Source organism: Lycium ferocissimum, chromosome 10, assembly GCF_029784015.1.
Source record: "Lycium ferocissimum isolate CSIRO_LF1 chromosome 10, AGI_CSIRO_Lferr_CH_V1, whole genome shotgun sequence".
Taxonomy (NCBI): Eukaryota; Viridiplantae; Streptophyta; class Magnoliopsida; order Solanales; family Solanaceae; genus Lycium; species Lycium ferocissimum.
In genome coordinates, this window is record NC_081351.1 from 32,397,995 (window position 1) to 32,418,108 (window position 20,114).

Sequence of the window (20,114 nt, forward strand, 5' to 3'; positions counted from 1 at the left end):
GATGGTCTTCCGAAAACAACCCCTCTACCTTCAGAAGGTGCAAGGTCTGCGTACTCATGGTGTTGTAATTTACTTCCTCTGTCCCAATTTATGTGATATTATTCAAATTTTGAGAGTCAAGCTTTTGAATTTCACAGTGAATTGGACCTTAGATCTTTAAATTTTTTTTGAAATAAAATTTACATATTTGAAAATTATGTAAAAAGTATTATAAGTCGGAATAATTGATAACTCAAATTAATTAATATAAGACATGTAAAAACCGCGATCGCTCTCGAAATTCAAATAGTTCCTTATCAATTAGGACGGAGGAAATTTAATTGATCAAATTTAACCTTTAATTAGCTAAAATGTGTGATTCTGATTTTTTTATATAGTAAATATGTTGTATTTGAACTATTTTTAAGATTATATTACATTATGTTGTTACCGCTCTATCGTATGATTCGATTTATTCGTTTTCGTTATTTCTTTTTTCAATACCTTGTTTTCAATTGTTTGTCTCGGCCAGATGTCATAATACATTTATAACTAAAATAACTTCTCTACCTCCCAAAGTATTTAAAAAAGTGAGGTGTTTGAGATATGTTTTATTCGTTTTATCTTCTTTAGGAAAAGCTTTTGACTCGACTTGCAGGAATTAACATAATACATTTATAGCTAATAGTTGTAATAAATTTCTAAATATTCACCAGCAAAGAGATAAAAATTAAATATTTTAATTAATTGAAGGCCAAATAAACTTAGTTAGATATTACAAGGACTAAACTCAGATTTTTCCTATAATTGAGGGACAAAAGCTATTAACCCTTCTATTATTAAGTATTAACTATCTAAAACAAAATCCCCCGGGCGCTGCTACAGGCCCCAACCGCGCTAATTTCCTCTTTAAGATTTCAAAAGAGAAGTGTTAATATAATAGTAGTCCTTTTACTCCTGTCTTAGTGTCTTTTCTTTTAGTAACGCTTCTTTTTAGCATATTCAAAGGTAGTTATTACCTATAGTTAACTTGTTTGCTCCAAATATTCGGTGGAAAAAAAACTGGAAGTTTTTCTTCTTCTTCTTCTTCTTTTTTTGGAAAAAAAATTGAGACTCAGGACATGATCAAGATTAAGAAAAACATAGTGATGGTCCAAGTCTGTTTGGCTGAGTCAAAATATACTTATTAAGGAAGGTACTTTTTTGTAGAATTGACATTCAAATGGAGTAATTTCAGATAATGAAATTTTGTGTATGGCAATGCTTTTGTTAGAATTATATAAATAATTTTTGTTTGGCTTATCTTTCCAAAAGATAATCTGGAGTGCAAATTACAAGTTATGACGTGTAAATATTAATTTTGAACTCGTATTTTTGTAAATTTAAATAAATAAATGATGATCGGATATAGTTATTATGAGATATACATTACTTAAATTCTTCAATTTCATTTAACTAAAATGTAAAAAGTGAAATCATCAAATTGTGCGAGAGCAGAGTTACTTGACTTTGGCCATGGATTTGTTATCAACAATCTATGAGATAGTTTTTGTCATCAATGTGGAGATGGTCTGATAAACATAAATATTGATAGTAAATTTTGTTGAGAAAAAATTAAAAGTAACTTATGCTTCTTCAAAGGAGAAGCTATATTTTCCAGTTCTTTCACACATAAAAAAAGTCTCTGCCATCACTCAAAATCATTAAAAAAAATCCCAAAACACTTGACCAAACATTATATATGTGTCTAAATATGTAATGTAAAGAGAAAATACTTTTAGTTTCCCATAAAATTTGGTTAAACATGCTAATGCTATCAAAGTAGTAGAGGAAGTAGATGAAGTAAAATTTGTTTTCTTATAGCTTGTTTGGTAAAACTTCTAAAATTAACTTATTTTGAAAAGTGTTTTTTTGGCGAAAAGCAGTTTGTTTTTCGGTCAGTTAATAAAAAACGCTTTTGAGCAGCAATTAGTGTTTGATCAAGTTTTTAAAAAAATTTCTAAGTGTATTTTTCTAAAAAATGCTTTAGGGCAGAAACTTTTTTTTTTTTGAGGGAAAAGGGTCAAATATGTCACATGCTTTATTTTAGCTAACTTAGCTTTTTGCCTAGCCAAAGCCCAAAATAGTCAAATATACCCTTCCGTTAACCAAAGTTGTCAAATATACCCCTAAATGGATGGAAATACCCAAATCAGCTGAAATAACCGTTTAACTAAAAAACACCATGGCCCATAAGTTAGACCCGACCCGACCCAAATGTAATGTAACATGCTGAAATTAACCATTTAGGGGCAGCAATGTTGTGGCTGATAGCTATATATAAATGGCATGAGAATTGCTACAGAGGGCTATACTTGGTTTTGGGTATATGATAGAAGTGAGCTACTTCTATCAGCATGAACAAAATAATTAGTCAGCATACATTCAAAAGGAAAAACAAAGAAAAAATTAATGAATGACGAAGTTTCAGAATCTCTCCATAATTCATAAATGGCTATTGAGTATTTAAGTGTCATCATCAGGAAATGAAGCAATAGTCCCCTGCTAAACAAAGCCTTAAATTGCATGCTACTGATATTTTGAAGAAATCAGCAGCCAACAACCCGTGCATTATTTGAGTTTCACATGGCTGCACTAGTCATCTTATAATTCTTTATCCCTACTTCTAACTTAGAGTAGAATGTAAACTGGTAAACAATTTCTTGGTTCTTTAATGCCTTTTATGCACAACTTTGAGTTTGTTAATCAATTGACATATAACCTAGCCGTGCATTATTTCCAGCTATTTCAGCATGTGACATTATATTTGGGTTGGGTCTAATTTATGGGGCATTTTTTTTTTTTTAAGTTAAATGGTTAATTTCAGCTGATTTGGGTATTTCCATCTATTTTAGGGGTATATTGGACAACTTTGGCTAACAGAGGGGTATATTTGACTACTTTGGCTAACAGAGGGGTATATTTGACTACTTTGGCTAACAGAGGGCAAAGTTAGCCAATAAACTAAAGTAGAGGAAAGATATTTGACCCTTTTCCCTCCCTTTTTTTTTTTTTAACTTCTAAAACAGCTTCTACGATTCCTCATAAGCACTTATTTTCTTCCAAAAGCTTGACCAAACACCTCACTTTTTTTAAATAATCACTTATTGAAAAAAAATAAGCACTTTTGTGGAAAAAAAATGGATTGGCCAAACAGCCTATTAGACATTCTTTGAAAAATTCTCATATTTCACGGTCCTTTGTATAAGTATAGATCAAGAACAAGTATCCTTGGGGCACCACCAAAGGATGTGGTGCAAAGGCCTCGGGTTCGAGCCCTGGGTATGAAAAAATCCTAGTTAGGAGCGTTATCACCAGAATGGACCCTACGCGGTGCGAATCCAACTATAGTCGAGCTCCAATACGAGTACCGGACATCGGGTGAAAAACAATAAAAATTCTTGGGGCAAGTCTATTCTCTTTTGCGTGAAATTTCACCCTAATAGTGAACTCAGAGCAGATATTTAAAAAAAATATCAAATGAATGCCGATGATTAATCTCCTTTTTTTTCCCGATGAAGTCGCTTCAATTCTCTACGTATATCTTGCAAAGTGGTATTTGCGATGTTAAAAGTTCACAAGAAGACAGGATTATGAGATAACGCTGGTTTTACGAATATCAATAAATAAATAGGAAAATCAAAATGAATGTTAACTACACTGCATTGTGCATTTGTCTATATTTTACTTGGAGCGATTACTACATTCATTGATATATAATTCTGCCATTCCACTTTACTATTGATGAGGTTCACACCCATTCAATTGATGAAGAGGAAAAGTTAAGTCTGGACATGAGTTTGTCTCTAACAAATTGGCCACTTGAAGACTATGTCATGACATCTTGCACTTGAAGATTATGTCACGACATCTTGGACTTGAAGACTATGTCACGACATGCTACACGACTATGTCGCGACATTTGCAATTGTTTCCTTCATTTTGTTTGGTTAAGAGGGAGCCAAACTTTCCTATAAATAGAAGCCTTCAGGCTTCTCATTCATCACACCAATGAAAAGAGAGAAAGAGTGAGGTATCACAGACAGGGTTAGAAATTGTCTGTGAGGAAAAATAGAGAGTATGAGCGATATTGTAGTGAGGTGGGAAAATCTTAAAAGAGGGTTATTTCTTTTGAGTGTGTAGTGATCTTTGAGTATTTTACTCGATCACAAAATGTAAAATCCTTGCTATAGTGATATCGATTCTTTCATAAACATGATTTTTCATTTTGGGTTTATCGTAAAAATCTTGGTGTCATTATCGCTCTTTTTATTCTTGTTGATTAATCGTATCACGGTGCTACTTTATTATTCCGCTGTTAATACCGTGAATATTATTTCTGTAGCGGGTTTATTCCTAACAACTGGTATCAGAGCACAGGTTCGTTTCACAGAAATATTTTTTGCGGTGGGCGTCTATACTCGGATAAAAAAAAATGTATGGGAGTAAAGTACGGGTGGCAAAATTCAACGGAGATAGCGGTTTCTCAACATGGTAGAGAAGGATGAGGATAAACGTTATTCAACAAGAGGATTGCACGAAGGCACTGGGAAAATCCAAAAAGCCCCGAATCCATGAAAATTGAGGATTGGTAGAAAATGAATGAAAAGGCGACTAGTGCGACCGAGGTTGCAACACGAGATGACGTGGTCAATAACATCATCGACGAAGAAAGTGCGTACGTAGTATCTGGACAAGGTTAGAAAAGCCTCGTACATGTCCAAGACGTTGACAAACAAATTGTACCTAAAGAAGAATTATACGCCACACGATATGGGTGAAGGTACAAATTTTTTGTCACATTTAAACGTGCTTAATGGATTAATCACGCGGTCAACCTCGGGAAAAGATCGAGGAGGAAGATAAAGCCATTGTGCTCTTGAACTCGTTGCCATCTTCTTTACGATAATTTGGCAACAACCATCTTTGAAAGGACTCGGAGTTGAAGGACGTCACATCGCTCTTACACTCGGTGAGAAGATGAGAAAGAAACACCTGAAATCATGGTCAGACTCTCATCATAGAAAGTAGAGGCAGGAGTTACCAAAGGGGTTCGAGCAACTATGGTAGATCTGGAGCTCGTGGGAAATCTAAGATTCGATCTAAGTCAAAAGCCAAAAATTGCTATAATTGCGATCAACCAGTCCCTACAAAAGATTGTCCAAATCTAAAGGGGCAAAGGTGAAAAGCGTTGGCTAGAAGAATGACGACAATACAACTGCCACGGTAAAATAATGATAATGTTGTTCTCTTCATAAACGAAAGAGAATGCGTACGCAACGGTTCGGAGTCGGAATGGGTGTTGACACGCTAAAGATATCTTACCGCCACACCTAAGAGATCTTTTTACGGATATGTAGCGATGATTTCTACATCGGAAAATGGGTAACACAAGTTACTCAAAGATTTGGGAATAGGAGACATTTGTATCAAGACAAATGTCGGATGCACGTTCTTACGAAGGACGTGTGCACGTACCTTTTTGATTTGCGGTTGAACTTGATCTAGGGAATTGCCTTGGACAAGAGACGATACGAAAGAACTATTTTGCAAATAAAAAATGAGACTCTTGCAAAGGGATCATTGGTGATTGCAAAAGGAGTTTCTCGTGGCACGTTGTACGGGGATAAATGCGAGAAATATCCCAAGTGAATTGAACGCGGCTCGAATAGATTAAACGTGATTTGTGGCATAGTAGAATGGGTCATACGAGCTAGAAAAAGATTGCAAATTCTTACCAAGAAATCACTGTTTCTTTTGCCAAAGGTACAACAATAAAACCGTACTGACTACTGCTTATTTGGTAAAAGCGAAGATAGAGTCTCATTTCGGACATCGTACGAAAGAAAATTGAATATACTTGATTTGGCATATTCGATGTTTGTGGTCCATGGAGATAGATTCGATGGGTGGTAACAAATATTTTGTTACTTTTATTGATGATGCTTCGAAAATTGTGGGTTTATATCTTGAAAACCAAAGATCATGTGTTTCGAGTTTTCCGAAGTTTCGTGCTCGTGAGCGGCGGACGGTCGAAAAGCTAAAGCGTCTCATCAGTGACAATGGATGAGAGTACACTTCAAGGGAATTTGAAAGGTACTGTTCAAGCCATAGGGTCAGACATGAAAAGACAGTTCGTGGAACCCCGCAACACAATGGTGTAGCTGAGAGGATGAATCACACCATTGTTGAGAAGGAGAAGATACTCGGAATGGCTAAGCGCCTAAGTCGTGCAGGTGAAACGATTCGGACAACCTCGTTACACGATCAGAAAGTCCATCGTTCCGTTAGAGTTTGACATCGAAAGTTTGGACCAAACGAGGGGTCTGTCGCGTACGAAGGTGTTCGGTTAAAGATCTTTTGCACATGTACCGAAGGAGCAGAGGACAAAGCTGGATGCTAAATCTGTTTCCTGCATATTCATTGGATATGGAGATGAAGAGTTCGGGTACAGACTGTGGGATCTTGTAAAGAAGAAGGTCATCAATGGAGAGATGTAGTCTTAGAAAGTGAAGTTGGAGGCTATGATGTTCGTCGTAGAAGGCTAAGAATGGTATAGTCCCTAACTTTGTTACCATTCCTTCTAACTATCCCAGATGTGCAGAAAGTACGATCGATGAGGTTGCCGAGCAGAAGAAACAACTCGACGAGATCGTCGAGCAGTGGGAAGAACTGCGCGAATATGCCGAGCAAGTTGAGTATCCCACTCGGGGAAGAAGAAGAACAATCTCAACCTGCGAGGAGATCGAAAGGCAAAAGGTAGGGTCATCAAATACCCATCCTCGAGTATGTCCTCGTAGGTGATGAGGAGGAGCCCGAAAGTCCGGGGGGCGGAGGCGTGCCGTCCCATCACGAGAAGAACGTTGGATAAAAAGCATGAAGAGATGGAATCTTTACATAAAAATGACACGTACAAAGTCAAGCTTGAACTTCCAAAGGGCAAAAGACCACTCAAATGCAAAGTGGGACTTTAAGCTCAAGAAATATGAAAATGGCAAGCTGGTCAGATACAAAGCTCGATTGGTGGTAAAAGGCTTCGAACAGAAAAAAAGGTATTGATTTTGACGAAATTTTCTCACCTGTTGTCAAAATGACTTCTATTCGAACCATTTAGCTTGAGAGCTAGCCTAGATCTTAAAGTGGAAACAGATTGACGTGAAAAGCTTGCATTTCTTCAAAGATTTGGAAGAGGAGATCTATATATAACGAGAAGGTTTTGAAGTATCGGAAAGAAACACGTGGGCGTGCAAATTGAATAAGAGTCTTTATGGGTTGAAGCACCAAGGCAAATGGTACAAGAAGTTTGACTCATTCATGAAAAAGTCAAACTTACACAAAGACCTATTCTCGACCTACGTGTATACTTCAAAAGATTTTTTCACAACAACTTTATTATTTTGTTGTTGTATGTGATGACGTGTTAATTGTAGGAAAAGACAAGGAGTCGATTGTCAAGTTGAAGGAGATTTGTCCAAGTCATTTTACATGAAGGACTTAGGCCCGGACAACAAATTCTCTAGGGATGAAGATTGTTCGAGAACGAACAAGCGGTTGCCTGGCTATCTCGACGAAGTACATTGAACGTGTACTAGAACGCTTCAACATGAGGATTGCTAAACCTGTCAGCACGCCTCTTACTGATCATCTGAAATTGAGCAAGCGGATGTGTCCTACAATAAAAGGGGAGAAGGAGAGCATAGCTAAGGTTCCTTATTCTTCAGCAGTCGGAAGTTTGATGTATGCGATGGTATGCACTAGACCTGATATTGCTCATGTAGTGGGTGTTGTTAGCAGGTTTCTTGAAAATCTGAAAGAACAACGGGGAAAACGTTAAGTGGATACTCGGTATCTTCGAGAGGTACCATCGGGAGATAGCATGTTTTGGAGGATCGGATCCTATCACGACATGATATACGGATGCGAATATGGCGAGGTGATTTGATCACAAAAATCCACCACCGGATATCTTAAAATTTGTTAGCCGAGAGCTATATCATGGCGAGTCGAAGTTGCGAGAGGAAGTGTGTCGCACTCTCAACAGGCGAGGCAGTAGTACATTGCGCGGTTGGTCGCGGAGATGATATGGTCAAACGGTTCCTTGAGTTTGGATTGCATCGGGAGGAGTATGTCGTCTATTGTGACGGTCAAAGTGCAATAGACTTGAGCAAGAACTCATATACCTTGCAAGGACGAAGCAAATCGACGTGAGATATCACTAGATTCGGAAAAAGATAAGGACGGATCTATGCGGTCAAAAAGATCCTACATCCGAGAATCCTTGGGATATCTTTGACCAAGGTGGTAATAAGAGACAAGTTCGAGCTTTACGAACTTGTCGGGACGCACTGCAACTAGAAGCTCGTTGTTACCTCCTTTTCGGTGAATGGGTCCTGAGGAGGTTGATGAGGTCCACACCCATTCAATTGATGAAGAGGAAAAGTGAAGTCAGGACATGAGTTTGTCTCAACAAGTTGGCCGCTCTTATGTCACGACATTTGCACTTGAAGACTATGTCCGACATCTCTGGCAAGTTGTGGAGCGACATTTGCAAGCGTTTCTCATTTTGATTCTTAAGAAGAGCCAAGTACTTTTCCTATAAAAGGAAGCCTTTGGGCTTCTCATTCATCACACCAACGAAAAGAGAGAAAGTGAGGCATCACGGATAGGGTTAAAAATTGTACGCGAGGAAAAATAGAGAGCGTGAGCATATTGTAGTGAGGTGAAAAAATCTTAAAAGGGGTTATTTCTTTTGAGTGTGTAGTGGTCTTTGGAGTATTTTACTCGGACTCAAAAGTGTAAAATCCCTTGCTATAATGATATTAGTTGCTCTCGGCAGTGGTTTTTTACCTTTTGGGTTTCCACGTAAAAATTTTGGTGTCATTATCGCTCTTTTTATTCTTGTTGATTAATCGTATCACGGCGCTACTTTATTATTCCGCTGTTAATACCGTGAATATTATTTCTGTGACGGGTTTATTCCCAACAACTATCACATATTGGCAGAGTAATAAACAGAGATCCTAAAGCTCATAGCAATAATTTATTAAGCTGTTGAAAAAGTAGCCAAGATGGTATTCAAACTAAAGCATAATCAGTTTAACCCCTGGTGGCAACATCATTTCAAGCTGCTTGCTCCGCTTTTCGATTAATGCCGAGTTGTAGCGGGGACAGTCATTTGTAGGCTGAAGGATGATCTTATTAAGAGAGCATCTTCCAATTTCTAGCAAATGCAAGACAAGCTTATAATCACTTCTACACCCTGTAAAACCAATTAACTTCACCACCTTTAGATGTTTGTGAACAAAACGAGTAGCCAACTTAGTTGTACGTTCAATATGACGCTGATCATCGATACACTGCGACAACCAAAAAACACCTCCAATTAGGATCAAATATCCTGGCTATACGGAAACTTGAAGCTCTGTAGAAGTAGCAGTAACGAGGTACATTACCTTATTTGAGACATAGGTGTATCTTATCTGCCTCAATAGAAAGAAAGAAAAGAAATTTTAAAAAAAAAACAAGTATGAGCACTGCTGATAAGGGCATGGAAGAAACTGTAGAAAACAACCATCTCAAAATGGGGAAAATGTTGTGATACTTGTGTACTCCCTTTCAACACTAGCGACGCTGGGAGAACATGTTAAGAAGAACTACCTGACTTGCAAATCAATGCAACTGCGGGGATGCTTTTGAAAGTACTGGAGACCTGGATGATCACTGGGGTAGATGCACTCTGCGGCATGGGAAGAGTACGAACAACATTAAGAAGGCAATTGCTCAAAGCCGCGAGGTAAAACTGAAAGCGAACGAAGATGAGGATTCAGTAGGAGAGGAAGTTGTTGTGGAGTGACATGAAGTTCATTTCATGGACGTCGAATTTTTCAAAACTATTACTTGCATACTCTCATCTTAGTCCAATTACTTGTTTCGCCATTCTGGTAGAATGAAATTTACGGTATTCTAAATCAAATTGGTTTTAAATTGACGAATAACCACATGATATGTGTGGTTTTGCCATTTGTATCCACCTTAGAATTGACTATGCAGAAGACAAAATGAGTATTTGCATTCTCACAGATACTACTAGGTGTTAGTTCTTAAAAAAAAAAAAAAAAAACTATATATATAAGTGAGAATTTTAAAAGTTGAACCCATTAAATTAATATCCTAGATTCACTTTTGTAAGTAACATATATTTATATTGACAAGTGTTCTTTCAAGTTAACAGAATGTGATCCATTTGATTTAATACACTACTTTGATTCTTGTTGTCAAAAATTCTATTGACAAATATGACGAATATAATAGTTTAATTCAAAGTTATAAAACATTAGACAAAGTTATTCCGTTGAAAACTTGAAAATCGAAATAAAAAATTTAAAACTTGGAATGGAAATGTTGCACCTCATTTTTTCGCGAAAGCAGAATTCGACATATGAAAACTCTTTTAAGAGAAAAAAAAAAAAGTAGAGTCGCCACCATAGTTGGCAGGAGAGAAATCAGGGTCCACAGGTAAAAAGAAAGGACTAACCATTCTCATCAAACTGATTATTCAAGAGATCTATGTTCGAGGAGCTATGAAGGCCAAATTAGCTAGAAAATTGGAAGAGTTGAACTATTTTCTGTGATTATCATAGGCTGTAGTTTGTAGCTGTTAGTTTGTTCAGCAGTCAAGTAGAATATAGATGAGTACAGGAGGCTGGCCTGGGGTTTCATGTACAAGTCTTGACTTATATGTAGGGGTGTACAAAGCAAACCGACAAACCGCACCAAACCGATAAATCGAATCAAATCGAGAAAAAACCCGACTAGTGGTTTGGTGTTGAAAAAAAAAAACCCCGACCATAATTGGTTTGGTTTGGTTTTAGCGAAAAAAAATCAAACCGAACCAAACTGACCCGACATTACGTGTATTTGATTTTAAAAATATTTATTTGTAATGTAATTTGTAAATATTTCTTAAATTTTTTCATAGTTTTTTTATCTTTTATCATATTATTTTAAGCTTGAACTTAGAATTTTAAATGCCAATAAGTTTTATATCCCGTGGATGTTAGTAACTCAAATAAAGTCCAAATCAAAACCAACTCAACACTAATGCTAACAAAAGAAATTCAATCCTAACACTAGGAATGACAATAATGTTGTATATCTATTCTTTAGTTTTGCATAATTGGTTTAAAGCGTAAAAATACATAGCTTAATTTTTTTCTCTGTCATGTAATTAAAACTTATTAGCCGTACTTATTTTAGCATAACTTAGTAGTTAGAGTAAAGTCATTTTCTTTAGGGCTTATTAATTAGCAATACTTATTTTAACCAATTTTATTATTTTTTTTTTTTGTTGAATATTTTAATACGATGTAAATACATCTCACATTTTGTGTTATTTTCTTAAGAAACACTTTAGTTATATAGTTGTATCTTATTGAGACTAAAGAAATATTTGAAGTAAAAGTCATATGTTTTGTATGAATACTTTTTCGGAAAAAAATCCGAGAAACCCAAAAAAACCGAATAACCCGAGAAAACCCGAAGTTGAAAAACCCGAATTTTCTTGGTTTGGTTTGGTTTATATATTTAAAAACCTGACGCAATTGGTTTGGTTTGGTATTTGAAAAATCCGAACCAACCTGGTTCATGTACATTCCTACTTATATGGTATTTTTGTTTGTTTTGTAAAGCTCATTTGGTAAATAAAAAATTTTACCTACCAAAAAGAAGTTCTAACTTTATGCTACCTATCTTATTAACCTCACTGTTAACTCAACGAATCTGAAAGACATTTTAAAGTAAAGCTTAACATATTGGCTTTTCAAAACCAACACCGGAATATTACAGCATAATTGGCTTGTTCTAAGTAACTCGTTATTAGGTACGTAGTTGGGCCAGCAAGAATACTATATTTATTGACGAGTTCCAACTGGATCGCAATTTTTGGAACAATATATAGTAACACGCTAATAAACTCTCTAATCTAGTATTTTGAAATATAAGGGATATCCAAAACAGAGAGAACAAAATGAAAAGAACAAAATCTAAGTATAGCACAACAATAATATGATCCTCATAGGTGATCTTGGTTAACCGGAGTGAGTTGAGACAAGAAGAGTTCAAGGAGTGCTCGTTCTCTGGGTTGTGACACTGGAAATGGATCTTCACCTGTCATAAGTGAAACAATATCAATGTAAAATCATATTTCTAATTCTGAAACCTTCAACACTGGATAAAAAGATTCACTTAAAGTATACATAATGCGGCAGGTTATGTAGGAAAAGGTGTATAAATAGCCTAAAACATGTTTGTAGCTTTCTAGGAAGGCTAGAAATTGCAAGTCATCGGCTGATCACACCCTTGAACGAAAAATTTACGCGTTTTCGAGTTTTAGACTAAACTAGTGAACAAATAACATACAATTCTATCACTGAACTATACTTAGTTAATGTACTTTCACCTCAATATAATACTTAATCATGATTAACTGATGTAATTTGGTATAACTATCAGCTGTAAGTAAGTTATTCCGCCTGAAGACCGATGAAACAAGCCAGATTCTTTAAAACAAATATAAAGTGGAATAACTGAAGTTTGGGGACAAGCAAAATTCAAGGTGCGACACCCTCTACCTTACTAAAGACTCATTGAACCCTTAACGATGATAAAATTTCTACATTCAGGAGTAGACTTGAAAGAACTGCCACTTTCAAATTGAATTTATGTTGAATCGAGATTCTTTGTAAGTTGCAACTATATATTGAAGAATAATTTCATGTGTGTGACATGTTGTATTTTTTTTCTCGGTTCAAGAATATAGTGAAAGATATTAACCTGTTGGATATAACGGTGGCCACGGGGCATTATTGACATCAATGATGCCATCAAACGATGTTGGACGTGGGGGATCATTTTGATCAAATTGACTATTTGGACTCAGATGATTTGTCACTGCAGGAACATTGGGAGTGTGAAGTTGATTTAAAGATGGTGGTAACATGTTGTCCATGTGTTGATCAGCTTCATCTCTGCACACAACGAAATCCTTAATTTGTTAAAATAAATGGAACTTGTTACTCATTAATTGGCTCGACTAATTCAAATTTGTCTCCTAACCGGATGTTTCTCCATTATGACTTTCTCAGGGCTCGTACGAAGACCTCTGATTAAAGATGAAAGGATCCTATTTATCCACCATTTGGTCATCAAACATATATTTATTTTGCTTCTTGGAAGGTGATTGCTGTCTTTTTTGTTCTTTTATGTATAGACATAAATAAGAGGAACCTAAGAAAGATAAGTACTGTGATTGTTTTAAATATAACACTAAACATTTTTTCATGACAATTTAAGAGAATTAAGAAATCATAAGGCATAAATTTTAGAGTTTTTGTTGATTACAATTTGAGTAACTTAGTCGATATGGACACAATAGTCCATCAGATGGAAAGAACAATCACTTAAAGAAAAGTACCTGAAGGGAAGAAGCCCATTGGAACCAAGAAAATTGAGAATTTGGACATGAGGATCTCTCTGTGAGTGTGAAACCCAATCCATGAATGTACTAGCAGTATTTGCAATTGAATCACTTGTTGCCACATTATTCACCATGTTCACATTCTGTGCTGGAAAATCCATCTAAAATTTACCCCCACCACAAAAAAAAAAAAAAAAAAAAACCACAAAAGTTTACTTTGGTTTCAAACTTGTCAAAATTATTTGTAATTGAACAATAGAAAGTTTCAAAGATTAATTAAACCAACCTGTGACTGTGTAGTGGTTTGTGCTTGGGGAGAGTTATAATTTTCCTCCAATACTTGCTGTGAAAAGTAGAACGTGAGTTAAAAATGGCTTATAAGTAAGCAAATTAAGAACAGATTCATGATGATCATATCAAATAATTAACTTGGTAACTTACTTTTCGAGCTTGGACTTGCTTCAGTGTCTCTTGGAGTATTTCTTCTCTATATTGTGCCTCACATACTGTGGTAATTTCACAAAAATCGCCTTCATACATTCTGTAAAATGGCACAAACACCGCTTGAAGACATAGTTAATAATCGTGGCAATTGATTCTGTGCGCGTTGTTGCTGTCAGTATATATAACTTAAATTTTTTTACGGTAAGCCATTTACCTAAGTCGCCTTTCCAGGTCTTCCTGTTGAGTCTTGTATCTAATAATTTCTTGTTGAAATTCCTGCAAGAGAAGTCAATTAATCTCAAAACTAGACGAGTAAATCAGCTGATTAGCAGAATTTGTGGCAATTATATTATATAGCACTTAGGATTAATTTTTGCTTACCTCTATTTGAGAATCAACGCTTGCTGGGCTGCTTCACATACAAGAAGGAAAATTATCATTTTAAAAAATGCATTAATTTCACATTAGAAACTACAGATGTCATGAAGGTTAGTTGAACCTGGGAGCTTGATAAGTTCGTTCTGTTTCACATTTTAGCTTAGCAATAGCCCTTTGGAGATGCTGCAAAATTCAGCCAAAAAGAAAAAGAAATTAGATGTAGTTCATTTTTAGGAAAAAAAGAAGAAAAAAGAGGAAGAAAGAAACAAAACAAAAACCAACAATTTGTACCTCTTGGTTATGTAGCCTTTAAAACAGAAAGCACGTACAAACAAAGATCAAAACAAACAAAGATAAAAGATAAGCATATCTCTATGAGCTCAAGAAAAAGAAAAGAAACTATAAAATAAAATAAATTAACTTAATTTCTATGTAAGCAAGGGGGGCAATTTATTCTACTATTTAGAACTGATACGGTGACTTGAGACGGATCAGTGAATTCCGAATACAGTAGGGTAAAATTACCGTCCTCGATCATGCTCCGGGAGATTCACATAACGTGCCATAATATCTTCAATGCTGTTTTAAAATTAACAAAAACATGAATGAGTAATTTGAAATGGAGAAATTGATTCTTGAGAGAGAAATGTAGTCAATTGGATGATTATTCAACGATCTTTTATGTGTAAAAATAAAAATTAAAAAAATATAAAATTATGAATAAATCTATAAAGAACTACAAAATCCATTAGCTGAGAGAAGTAGTAAAAGGAAATTTTATAGCACCTTTTATTTCCAGAGAAAGTACTAACTCGACCAGAAGGAGAGAACATGATGAGGGCAACATCAACATCACAAAGGACAGAAAGTTCATATGCTTTCTTTATAAGACCATTCCTTCTCTTGGAGAAAGTGACTTGCCTATTTGTTGTATTCTCTATTTTCTTGATTTGAAGCTTAACTCTCCCCATCACTTAACTAGTATTCTCCCTTCACCACAGACCACCTTTTTCGTTATAAGGATGCTAAATATAGAATAAAGTTGTAGTACTATGAATTGACAAGTCCCATGATGTCTCTCTCAAGAAATTTATTTATCAATTGGTACCAACTCACTTAATAAATAAAAAATGGAACAAGAAGCTAAGAGAGAGGGTGGAAGTTGAGGAATTAAGGAAGATAGAGGGGAAATATTAAGGAGGAAGAAGAAAGGTACAAAAGAAGAAAGGGAAGAAAAATTAACAACTGGATTTGGCAACATTAGGCAAGATGACGCCACTAACTTAGCCGCAGAAATAAGAGATGGATGGCGGTTTGTGTATTTCTGGCTCGGCCCTCTTATTAGAAAGAGCTTCTAAGCCGCGTAGTCTTATAGAGAAGGTAAGCAATTTTACTTAAGACTTCCGAGTTTCGCCAATTCATATATCTCTCAAGTTCTTTGGCAAATAGTATTGAGCTAGCTAGAAGGAGATTTTGGATTTAAACGATGACGAATAATCAAGTGGGAGCTTAAAAAAATTGCACCTTCAAGTTATAAACAAGTTACTTTGGCATTATTCAGCAGTAAATAGTGAGTTGATGCTGCTAATTTCGTGTATAGAGGTATATATACTTTTAATTTAATGTTAACAAGTGTTTCTTTGGATTGACTTCACACCAACAGACTATTTTCGGATGATTCGGCGGGACGAATATAAAGAACACATTAAAAAGTACTAGCACTCATTATTAAAAGTAGAGCTTTTGTCCGTGGCTTGGTGAGAATTTGTCTTTATAAAATATGATTTTAAAACAAATTCTCTTGAACCAACTCACTGAAAAATAGGTTTCCATTGAAACGCTGAGAAACTTTCTGCTTTTTCCGTGTGAAAACATTACTATTTAAGTTTTTTCCCACCGATATTCAATGAGAAATAGCCATTGAATATTTTTCAGCGGGAAATCAGTGAAAAAATAGAGATTTTTTTAGTAGTAACTCAGTGACTCATGAAGAACTAAATATATTGTCTTCGCTTGTAGTTTTAGAGATGCACACACAAGGAAAATAACATAGGAACTTTGATAATCATAAGTACTCGATTGATCGTACATTAATATTAGTGATAGCTAGGCATGAGGCCGAGACGATTGTCGAGTGCGAGAGCAAATTAAGTCCTAAAGATAGTTGGCAAGAAAAAAGATATAGCGATACTTTTAATGCAAAATGAACACTGCCACAAGATAATTAAGAGTATCTTTAATTTGACTGACTTGAGCCCACATTCTCCTACCGGCCACCTCCTTCCTGTAGGTGTTCTTGGTCTAATTTCCACATCAAAACAAAGTCTTCTTCCCAAGTCTGACTAAAACAATATATTGACGTCGGGATTATTAGTAAAAGATTTACTACACCAATAAAAATCAAGTCCTTAAACTTTATTTACAAATTAGGCCAACCTCCTCGAGTCAATATATATGTTACTAGTAGTAATTTCCAAGATGAGGAACGATGACATCAGTTGTGCATGTGATAGCAAAGGAAAGTTACAAAGAAAAAGAGAACACGTAGAGGAAAAATAAGGTCACAATGACGGAAGAAAGAATCCACATATTGCTGGTGAAAAATGTGGATACAAATTCCCAATGAGTGTGTGTGTGTGAGATGATTCAGTTGAGGGGGTGATAACACCGAGGTGGATACCCTCAAAACGTGTCCTGTGTTTCCTTGATTCCCTTGACACCCATAAAACTTCGGTTTCCCACAGTTGCCTTGCACGTGTGCTTTTCTCCTTCTTTTCTGTTTAGTTAAATAACAAAGCCGTTAAAAGGTTACCATGAAAAAGATAGAATCACTTGTTCTTAGTTAAAGACTAGGGAATTTGTCCGAGCGGAAATTTATAAAATATAATTTTTTTAACATATTAAAAAAAGTCTTAATTTTTTTCCTCTAGTCTTTGAACACAAATAAATAAGATTTCAAGTTTTAACCAATTTTATTAGTATGATATTAATTAGTCTGATATTTTTCTAACTTTTCTTTGGATTTTTAATCTTCTCGAAGTACTTGATTTTTGTATAAGTTGATAAATGTAAAACTATATTTCTTATAAGGCATGTAAATAAAGAAAAAGATGTCAAGAAATGTTAACTTTTTTATGTTCATGTAGTATATGCTTAACTTAAAATATCAATTTATCTTTAATTTGGACATTTAGTATCTAACTTTTTATTTTTTTTAAAGAGTTAAACATTCGGTGTTTCATAATTTTCACCTTCTTAAAATCAGCAAAGAGAACCAACAACAATAAAATAAAATAGATTTTATAAAATTTATTTTACCACTTCTTCCAACCGTTAACAAATACTAACTAATAGAGAGTCATAAACATCAAAATATTTTTCGAATTGAAAATTTTGTAGACAACAATTTTCACCTTTTTTCCATTCGCTACATATTGTTCACTTTAGACATAACTTAAGAACTCTCTAAAATAAAATAGAAATATAAAATTTATCTTGAGTGGTATAAATTACACTACATATAGCTTCTATTTTATTCAAAAACACATACCGTTCTACAAAACTCACAAAAGTATGTTGTAGCAACAAAAAGAAACCATAAATTTAATTGCTATTCTGGCTAACTTTCGTTTTCTTCATCTACTTCCGCAAACTAACAAGAGGTTAACTAAACTTACTTATTAAATGAACACAAAAAATTAGATTTTTATAAATTTAATAAATAAGCCATTATAGGAGGAGGAGAGGAACCTTAGAATTAAGGGAAAATTTCATAGACCTCCCCTCACGTTTTGCTTCGTTTCACTGACCTCCCCTCACGTTTGCAATATTACGTCTACCTCCCCTATTTTAACTTTTTTGTACCTGAAATTTTTCCTAGAATTAAAACATTCAAAATAACTAAAGAAATCTTTTTTACCACTTCTCCCAACAGCTACAAAATAACTAATTTGAGAGCCACAAACATCAAGATATTTTTCGAATTGAAAATTTTGGTTCTCAAAATTTTGCAGACAACAATTTTCATCTTTTTTTTGTTCGCTGCATATTGGTCGCTTTAGGCATAACTTAAGAACTCCTTGAAATAAAATAAAAATATAAAACCCATCCCGAGTGGTGTAAATCACATTACATATACCTTCTATCATATTCAAAAGCGCTAGAAACGCATACGTTTCTACAAAACTCACAAAAGTACATAGAAATAACAAAAAGAAATCATAAAAATAATTGCTATTCTGGCTAATTTTCGTTTTCTTCATCTACTTCTGCAATTTGGCAAGATTTTACCTAAACATATTAACTAAATAAACACAAAGAATGAGATGTTAATACGTTTAATAAATAAGCAATTATAGGGGAGGAGAGAAACCTTAAAACATATAAATAAATATTAAGAATTATAAAAAGCAAATAAACTACCCATAGGTTTTGTAGCGGCAGTTTCTTGCACTGCACTTACAACATAATGCCTCGGCATTTGATCAAGTGGGGCCGGTCATGGTAGCATAATTATAGCACATGAATTGTGAATTGCTGAATTTAAAAATGCCCGCACGAGTATATTCATCCTTGCACCTATAAGAGAATAGAAAATTACCATTATTTTGTATGTGGAAGAACAAAAATATCCATCTGGAAGAACTTCGGCTAAACCCATATTCCATACATAAATTCTGAAATGTTTAAATATTTAAAAAAAATTCGAGAACAAAAAGACATAAATAAAATCCTTGGCATTACACATATCAAAGCAAGCTGAAAGATAAGTTTGTATGTGTATATATATAGGGGCAAACTTTTAACCGGCATAACTTTGGAAGGAATTTATTGACCCGTGAAAGAACTCTTTTCGGCAAATTTCAAAAATGCTTAGTCCGGCGAAATTTAATCAAATGAAAAGAAAAGATTTAATATGAGGAGTGTATATATATAGGAGCCCAAGGTTTATTGGTGAAGAACTCTTTTAAATTTCATAATAATCAAATGAAAAGAAGGTGGAGCCTTTCCATTTTCCAAATTAATGAGCAAAAACTGTTTTTTGTATTATGAATTCATTATACGTGGCTCTTTGAGCCTTCAAGATGTTGTGCTTATATTTTTCCTTATTACTCCATTCAATTTATTTAATTAGTGTAGATATTCTTGGTTGTTAAATGGGTAGATTGAATGCTAGGAGTGAAACACAATAAGTGGTAGTTAATATGGAGCAAATGCAAAAGTTAGTAACGTAAAATGTTAATTTAAGAATTTTTTTTAAGTGATTTTAACTTTTTTTTTTTAATAGCACATAGGTGAAGAAATGCTAAAAAAGGAGAAAAAAGATAAATGTCAATGGAAGCCATAAAGAGGTGCCACATATCACCTTATCTATGCCTAGCTTTATATTATATATAGACTAGTGAATTAGCCCGCGCTTCGCGCGATCCTAAAAAATATAACATATGAATCGATATTAATGTTATAATTATTATAAGTGAAACAATATTTATTAATTAAACATCTTTTCATACTTCTACTATTTTTTCACAAATTTTTAGGATAATCTATATATAATCTCTATAGTGAAAGAACATTGACAGATATCAAGATATAATATGAAATTATTCATTTAGATTAAGAATCATCAAATATCTTTTTTGCAAAGTCAAGTTTAAAAAACACTAATTTTAAACCATTTAGACGAAGCAAATAAAAAACATTACCAAAGAGGATCTTCATGTCAAGTGGTCAATGATGATGATGCCGTTGTCTTATTCTCAAATCTCTCCATAGTCATGCATCTTCTAATCTTCTTGTT

At 34.6% G+C, this 20,114-nt stretch overlaps 1 protein-coding gene across 4 annotated transcripts; it reads right to left on the reverse strand.

Annotated features, from left to right (window-relative positions):
• Window positions 1–11,986: 11,986 nt before the first annotated feature.
• LOC132033434 (agamous-like MADS-box protein AGL104) lies at window positions 11,987–15,748 on the reverse strand. Of its 4 annotated transcripts, none has more exons than XM_059423407.1 (11): window positions 15,101–15,748; window positions 14,840–14,893; window positions 14,606–14,621; window positions 14,436–14,497; window positions 14,318–14,348; window positions 14,151–14,212; window positions 13,934–14,033; window positions 13,779–13,850; window positions 13,490–13,653; window positions 12,850–13,043; window positions 11,987–12,183 (listed from the first exon to the last, which is right to left on the reverse strand). In XM_059423407.1, the coding sequence occupies exons 1-11, from the start codon at window positions 15,283–15,285 to the stop codon at window positions 12,089–12,091; spliced, it is 1,035 nt and encodes a 344-aa protein (XP_059279390.1). In that variant the 5' UTR covers window positions 15,286–15,748; the 3' UTR covers window positions 11,987–12,088. The 4 variants fall into 4 exon arrangements, with proteins under 4 accessions (XP_059279390.1, XP_059279391.1, XP_059279392.1 ...); XM_059423408.1 differs by having other exon boundaries at window positions 14,318–14,345; window positions 15,101–15,730; XM_059423409.1 differs by having other exon boundaries at window positions 13,779–13,835; window positions 15,101–15,727.
• Between the last annotated feature and the right edge of the window lie 4,366 nt (window positions 15,749–20,114).